This window comes from Megachile rotundata, chromosome 13, assembly GCF_050947335.1.
Source record: "Megachile rotundata isolate GNS110a chromosome 13, iyMegRotu1, whole genome shotgun sequence".
Taxonomy (NCBI): domain Eukaryota; kingdom Metazoa; phylum Arthropoda; class Insecta; order Hymenoptera; family Megachilidae; genus Megachile; species Megachile rotundata.
The window spans coordinates 16392734-16400030 of NC_134995.1; the positions used below are offsets into that span (position 1 = coordinate 16392734).

Here is a 7297-nt window from a genome sequence, read left to right on the forward strand (position 1 = left end):
TCTATGTCCATCTGGATGTACATACGCATGCGCGTGCAAAATTTGATGAGAATTGGTTGAGCGGTGCAAAAGAAAAACGCGGACGAAGAAGTTGCAAAGTCAAGTATAAGAGTTTCGCTCGCCTTCGACTCGCTCGCTCAATAATTATCACGATTGTCTGATTAAAACTATTGAAGTATGTATCAACGTTTCGAAAATTTAAGGAGTCGTGAAAATCGTTCAGAATTGCGCGCATTTATTCGAGACACAAATGTCGAAGAGGTAAATAAAAAGTTGTTTTAACGATAAATATTAATAACTGTTTTAAAAGCAACGTTCCAACAGCTCGTTAAAATAATACGCAATAGCATCTGTAAATTGGACGGACCAAAAATAGTGGACGATATTTTACAAGAATTCTCCGATTCGGAAGCTTGTCAAACAAAGCGACGTATTTTGGTTGAAGCTGTTTTGAAAGATTTGGGAAATGTTAAAATATCAACTGGACAAGTGGATGCAATCGTCAATCGAATAATCGTTGACTTTCCAAAATATTCAAAACAAAATCTCGTTAAACTTGTTGATTTTTGCCTTATCAGTATTCATAATAATAATGACTCGTTACATAGGTAAAATAATTTTTCAAGTCACAGCAACTTCCGATATGATTACATGAAATTACTTTTGGCATTTTTTTTTTTATTTTAGCTGGAAAGATTTGTTGCCAGTCCTATTGGAAATGCTTGAAAATGAAAAATACCTTGTCCACGCGGATACAGAAGTTTCTGGCGACGAATATAAATCGTTAATCATTAAAGCGATATGTGATTATCGATGGAACGTGAATCTTTTACCATCTTTGGCAAAAATGTTTGGGTAAATAATTTGATATATGGCCAACAATTGAATCATCCATCATTCGAGATCCTAAAATCTATCGTTATGATTCTTCAAATCTTTCGTACGTGCAGAGATATGGCTTTAGGTAAGGCTCATCGTAATCAAGTTATAAAGGCATCTTGTTCCGCTTTGGCTGACCTTTCTTTAGATCAAGTACCACCGTTTGTATATCAAATACTAAAGTTATGTAAAGAGCGAGATTGTCTATACCTTTTGAATGCCCTAAACGAGTATTTTCGAGCGTCTTATGCGATAGCGATGTCTAACGACGATAAAGATAGTCTCGAAGACATCGGTACGTAAATAGAGCAGAATGCCTTCAATCGGTCATTTCAGTTATTACCTTAGATTTATGCTCCTATAGGGATAATTGGTACGAAAGAAGTACAAGATACAGAGAGTACAGTATTATACTACATATATCAGGCTGCTCAACTGAATCATGAAAATATGAAGGATTTTATTCGTCATCTAAAGAACGTGTCTTCTGCTTCAGAATATATATTACAACCATTTATACTTGCTGCACTAACGACAATTTCCAGCATCTACCAAGAACAGGTAACAACTTTTGGAAGTTAATAACTTTTCGTTTCGATCGAAATCTTATAAGGTTCGTTGTTCTGGTTGAAAATGTGTTTAATAGATCTTCGAGACACTAAGGTCGACCATCGTCAACAGCAGTGTAGAGAAAGAGAAACGAGAAGGTAGTGCATGGTTGAGGAAATTAATACCTTTTCCTTGCAATGTTATTGAAGTTGTACGGCAAGTTATAGATTGCAGGTAACGCAGCCTTTACCTTTCCCTTTATCCGATAACATTTCCTTCTTTTTCTCTAGCGTTCTCTTCGTTTTGCTCTAGCTAAATTGTTCGTTCAATTCGTAGTAATAAAGATCGGCACTTGATATTAAAAGGATTCATGAATTTAGCCTTTGCATTAATGAGTTCGGACCAAAAATTAAAAAATAATACAACAGTAACGGTACGCATAGGGGCAGAAATAATTCGAGAAGTAATTAAAAAACGTCACGAAACGATCGCTACCGTGATGGAAGAATTGGTTAACAAAATAGTTGCAGGCGGTGCATCAACGATTTATTATATAGGTAATCGAATGAACATGATATTATCACGAATATGAAAATGTCACGAACATATTAACATTCATGTATTTAAACTTTTTTCGAAAATATCTTTCAGATTGTTTAAATTACGCTTGCCGTGAATTATCGATACTTATTTTGGATCATCAAATCTGGATCATGATTCTTCTCGAACGTTTGCTCTTTTTACCTAGCGCAGTTGCTAATCAAGCATTATACGCTATTTTTCCATTGATACGCATTTCACCAAGTATACGAGAAAACCTTATTTTAACTTTACGGAAAGCCCTTTATAGGAAAGGTGTATCAAAACGGCATATGGCAGTTACCGGATTTCTTGAAATGTTAAAATATTCGAAAATGCACTCGCTGGACAGTTTCAGACTCAGTCAACGTCATAATTCTTCTTCGTTCGTGACCAGTTCCAGTTCCAGTATCAGATCAGCGTTAACTCAAGTATGCTCGACTTTGAATCGAAATACTATCTAATTATGTATATATATATATATTATCGTTACCGACGATCACGATCGAAACGCGATTGAAACGTTTATTCTATCGTTCAGGCAACTTTAGAGTACAGTTCGCAACGAGAAAAATCGGAATGTGAGAAAACTTTGTGTTACGAAATATTGGATATATTGAAAAAGAGTTTTACTTATGAATTCGAAGTCAGACTACATTTATACGAAGGTAAGGATTATTTATTGGACGAATAATGTCTTGATAAAAATCATATAGCTGGAGAAAAATTGTGTGTTCAGGATTATATGATACCGTGATAAAAAATCCTGGAATAACAGAAATCGTGTTGGACATGCTTCTTTCGCATTTAAATCTTTATGTCCATACGGACGATGATATTTTGCCACCAGTGAAATTTGACTTGTGCATTAATATAATCGGTACAGAGGTAGTTCCACAAGAACCAATCGCAGAATTAATATTTGCACTGCAAAAAATATATCTTGGTACGACGTCAAAGAGATCGACGATTATTTTCGATAAAGTACGCGACACTTTAGAGTCATTGCATAAAAAAATGATAGCTACGGAATTGGATCATCTAAATCTGGTAAGTTGGCAAGTTGAAACGTTAACGTAGAAATTAATATTACTTAAAGCAGTAAGGTATAATATATGTACGAAGTGTCTGTTTACGAATCCGGTTGTTGAATGATTCGATTCTTTTAGAAAGACGATACAGATTTATTCGAGGATTTATCCAAGTCGCAGATAAGGATGAAAAATCTTGCTGTAACTGTTACCATTTACGAGGCTTTAACGGCATTTAGAATAGGAGAATGTTCAAAAGGCAATATCGAGTGTTTCTCCAAAATAGACGATTTGTTTAAATGTTATACACGATCAGTAGACTTTATCAAAACGGTGAACTATTTAACTTGCTTTTAAATTCCTTCGACATTTTTTTACGCATTTTCCATAAAAAATTTCAATCTTCGATATCGAATTGTTGGTAGCAATCCACAAAAATGAAGAAACTCGATAACGGCAAAGGCAAGAAGGACAAGGACGTAAATAACACTAGCAGGAAGTTTGTCAAATCGAATAGCATCAAAGTACCAAACACCGTTATGGATTTGGATACGATTTGTCAAAGCCTGTTACTTTTATATTCGTAAGCATAAGAATTAATCGAATTAATTTCATACGATCTAATCGATTTCCCAACCATAGACAACCATTTACCATTCCTGAGGAAGTTGCGTTTCGAGAAAACGCGAGGTTTCGTTGTTACTTACTTGTAACGTTAGACCAATTGTTACAACGTGCAAAATTGGCCATTAACAGCCCTCGAATGGTGAACGATCGGCACACAAACGCGTGCATCGAGATCGGCCGGTAATTGAACGATAAAGACGAATTTCTATGCGTGATTTATTCATATGTTTTTTTTCTCTCGATACCAAACGATTTCTCATCTTTTCGTCAGATTATTGTATAAGCACTTTATATTAAATTCGAAGGACGCATTAGAAAACGACGAACAGATAGCTGTATTAGCTTTGCAATGCTTCAAAGAAATTTCTTGCTTCATCTGTACGTTGCACTCGTCCGAGTTAGCGCGGTTTCTCGATTTAATTTGTACGTATTTAATCAATGATCTTTTATAATTACTCGATTAACATTATTGCTTTATACTATCTATCTTTTAATGTTGCAAGTATCGTCAAGAAAGGACACGATATCGAACGATGTGAACTCGCAATTAGAAGAACTGATCTTCTCGTTAAAAGTTTATTTGGAAAATTCATTGATCGAAGAAACGAATACCGACGAGAAGAAGAAAATACCGTTTCTGTTGTTGGAAATAATCGAACAATATACGTATAAAATTAATTACGAAAAATATAATTCTGGAAAGGTTGGTATTTATACAATTTTCATTTCTCGACGTACATTCATCGTATTTAGATAATTAATTTCGCGCGTTACGAAGATACTCGAGTGTTTCAAGAAAGTTCTAGAAACGGAATCGATGATCGAAAATTCGATTGTTTCTGCGATTACACGGTTCTTCTTACGTCTAGAGGAACATACTGAAGAATATGGAGAGACGTTGTACGATATTTGTCTGGAATTGTGTAAACAAGTTGGAAGCATCGATGGCGTAAGTAATCTCGATCAGCGCTCTCTATCATCGAGACTAACATTAATTTTGTCCACGCTCGAATACAGGTTGAATTAATCGCGAACGAAGGATATAAGATTATACGCGAAGATACCGCATTAGATATCTATAACGTACTAAATATTTGTATAAAAGAAAAGCTAAATAACGTGTGTTGGCTGTTGACGCGATTAAAAGCGGAAGACGCCGTTGCTCGAGCATCCGGTGTAACCGACGAAACTCGTGAGCACTAATTCGAAAACTGACTAATTCATTATAATCATTTACTGTTGATATCTTTTCGAAACAGGAAATAACGGTTTACGAGAAAAAGAACGAAATCTATGTAAACAATTTTCTCGACTGGCACAGACGCTTTGTACGTTAGCTAATACATCGATTGAACCAGGTCCATGTACCGATGTTACGTTTAAGAATTTGCAATATTTTTATCACTTGCTGGGAAATCTTACAAAGTATTTCTATATAAAATCAAACGGTCAGAACGCTGCATTCCAAGCGGTCAAGTACGAGTTCCATGAAAAGTACATCCCTTTACTTTATACAGACATATTTTATACATATTACTCATTACAGATTCATTCAAGTGATTCAATTAGCTGGTAAACCATTGAAGTCTGCTTTCTATAATTTGGTTACATACGTGGAGGTATGTCGATTTTGAAGAGTTCTTTTCCCGTTTCTTCTTCTGTATCTTTCTTTGTTAGGTTTTTTTATGAAAACGTTATCTGGACGGTATCAATATTAGAAAACAGTATCGTCGATTTCTTTACTCTAGTACTATAGAAATATGTTTCTTTAAAGGAAAATCAAAACAAAACACGCTCGAAATCTGACTCGCACGCGCAAAGAAATAAAATTTTAAAAGAAACCAAGGTAATACCACGCGTAGTTTTTGAGATCGAGCAGTTCAACAAAGAAATTTTGTTACTCGGCAAAAAGACATGCGTAAGTATGAAATATCGAAGTACGATCTTTTTATCGATTCCCGTAATTCTCTTCGACTTATAACTTTTATTTTGACAGATACCGTTGGAAAATTATATGAAACATAGCGTAACTAGAGATTTTAGAATCAAGAATCCACAACTGGTCGAAGACCTCGAAAAAATGGACACAAGCTTGGTAATTAGAGTAATAAAAAAGTATCGCATTTATCGCATTATATTTCACGTACATCGTGAAATTTTATTCAACGTTAACAGCTTCTATCTTCGACCTCGGAGAACGCGGACAACGAAAATCACAACTTGAGCGCAGTTGGATCTATCGACGCCGCTGCCGACGACGACGACGACGACGACGACAACGCTGACGATAGGACAGTTTCAAATAAACGATTCAAGACGGTGGATGAAAATAATCTGGATTAAAATTTCTGTTTGTTGCCTTTCAAAACATTTGTCTTGGACTAAAGATTGATTTGATTTCCATTAAAGTTTTAAGCAACAAAATCTAGCGGTCTATTGAATCCTCCCTTTCTATTCATATATTGCCTGTATTTTCTTTTCAAGATAACGTGCACGGCTCCCACGTCGTTTCCTTCAACTTTTTTTCCTTTGGTGGTGTCGAAACCACAAAACCCCATTATTCTCATCATTTCTTGCTCTTCGGGCGTTTTACCTTGGAGATCAGCCTCTGTAATCGGTTTATCGAAATAAAATAACCAATAATTCTAACATTCGCGCTATTCGTGTCGGCGGAAATTGATTAATTTTACCCGTGATCACTGGACGTTCCGCCGTCGTAGTCTTTAATTTTGGTTTGGGTCTATCTCTGTCTCTTGATCTTGATCTACTATACGAGCGCCTATGCCTTTCTCGTTCGCGATCACGATCTCTCTCTCTATCTCTCGATTTTACGCGATCTCGTTCAACGGACCTGTAATATTATTTACAAGATTACCTTAAAAATATGTATTTATACAAACGTAGACGCATGCAAACGTAAAATTTCGAAAGTACCTTCGTCTTCTTTCGCGCGAACGTCTTCGTCTTCGATCTCTATCTCGTTCTCGTTCCCGTTCCCGGTCTCGATCTCGAGATCGATCTCTCCTCCTTCCAGGCGAAGGTGTACGACTACGTCCCATTCTTTGTATCGCCTCTTTAATCGCACAACCTAACCTAACGATGCGCTACTAATCGGCAATCATTAAATGCACAAATGCACAGGTAGAATTTTCGTGGTTTCGTTTTTCAGAATGCCATTTCGTATAGTATAGACCGACGTCAACGGATACGTTCGAATATATCATCCGTTTCACGGAGGTTATGTTTACGTTTTAGTCTTCCGTTATTCTCCTCCTTTTATCATCGTTTACGCATGTAGACGCGATACAGCGACACTATCATTCACTCTATTTTACACGATAAACAACAATGCACAACGTCACAATTGAAAACGCAAAATACAAAATGGTAATGTTCTTATACGTAATCGAGCATGTAAACGTATGTACGCGTGTAAATAAATACGCGGTAAAGAGCACATTTTGAGAAGCACAAGTTTTTAACAATAAGAAGCATAGTGTTTTCAGCAGAGTACTAATTCCGCCGCTCTCCGCTAGATGGCGCCAGTCGTACACTTTTACTCTAATTCGTAATATCTATACTTGAATACGGAACGATATTTGAAAGTATCCGCGAGCGAATACGCGTATCTT

At 36.1% G+C, this 7297-nt stretch overlaps 2 protein-coding genes across 5 annotated transcripts; one reads left to right on the plus strand and one right to left on the minus strand.

The window, feature by feature from the left end:
- Positions 1-123: 123 nt before the first annotated feature.
- Positions 124-6089, plus strand: FANCI (Fanconi anemia complementation group I). 4 transcript variants are annotated; one of them, XM_012297894.2, is made up of 23 exons: positions 124-261; positions 325-608; positions 688-855; positions 951-964; positions 1028-1174; positions 1244-1440; positions 1526-1662; positions 1765-1985; positions 2080-2438; positions 2549-2675; positions 2747-3057; positions 3177-3371; positions 3464-3621; positions 3681-3845; positions 3937-4088; positions 4169-4368; positions 4444-4614; positions 4683-4857; positions 4925-5141; positions 5212-5284; positions 5440-5583; positions 5662-5760; positions 5841-6089. In XM_012297894.2, the coding sequence occupies exons 1-23, from the start codon at positions 178-180 to the stop codon at positions 6006-6008; spliced, it is 3966 nt and encodes a 1321-aa protein (XP_012153284.2). In that variant the 5' UTR covers positions 124-177; the 3' UTR covers positions 6009-6089. The 4 variants fall into 4 exon arrangements, with proteins under 4 accessions (XP_012153284.2, XP_003708590.2, XP_012153285.2 ...); XM_003708542.3 differs by having other exon boundaries at positions 951-1174; XM_012297895.2 differs by lacking the exon at positions 1028-1174.
- On the minus strand, positions 4335-7108 carry ytr (U4/U6.U5 small nuclear ribonucleoprotein 27 kDa protein yantar). Its single transcript, XM_003708513.3, has 3 exons — positions 6600-7108; positions 6356-6516; positions 4335-6273 (listed from the first exon to the last, which is right to left on the minus strand). The coding sequence occupies exons 1-3, from the start codon at positions 6722-6724 to the stop codon at positions 6077-6079; spliced, it is 483 nt and encodes a 160-aa protein (XP_003708561.1). The 5' UTR covers positions 6725-7108; the 3' UTR covers positions 4335-6076.
- Positions 7109-7297: the final 189 nt, after the last annotated feature.

What these genes read in the sequence shown, in the direction of transcription:
- ytr (XM_003708513.3), bottom strand. Translation starts at nt 6,724, where the DNA reads ATGGGACGTAGTCGTACACCTTCGCCTGGAAGGAGGAGAGATCGATCT. An exon ending in TCGCGCGAAAGAAGACGAAG is followed by an intron (nt 6,517 to 6,599) that starts GTACTTTCGAAA and finishes ATAATATTACAG; the next exon opens with GTCCGTTGAACGAGATCGCG. An exon ending in GGAACGTCCAGTGATCACGG is followed by an intron (nt 6,274 to 6,355) that starts GTAAAATTAATC and finishes AACCGATTACAG; the next exon opens with AGGCTGATCTCCAAGGTAAA.
- FANCI (XM_003708542.3), top strand. Translation starts at nt 178, where the DNA reads ATGTATCAACGTTTCGAAAATTTAAGGAGTCGTGAAAATCGTTCAGAA. An exon ending in GCGTGCATCGAGATCGGCCG is followed by an intron (nt 3,846 to 3,936) that starts GTAATTGAACGA and finishes TCTTTTCGTCAG; the next exon opens with ATTATTGTATAAGCACTTTA. An exon ending in AAGTTGGAAGCATCGATGGC is followed by an intron (nt 4,615 to 4,682) that starts GTAAGTAATCTC and finishes GCTCGAATACAG; the next exon opens with GTTGAATTAATCGCGAACGA.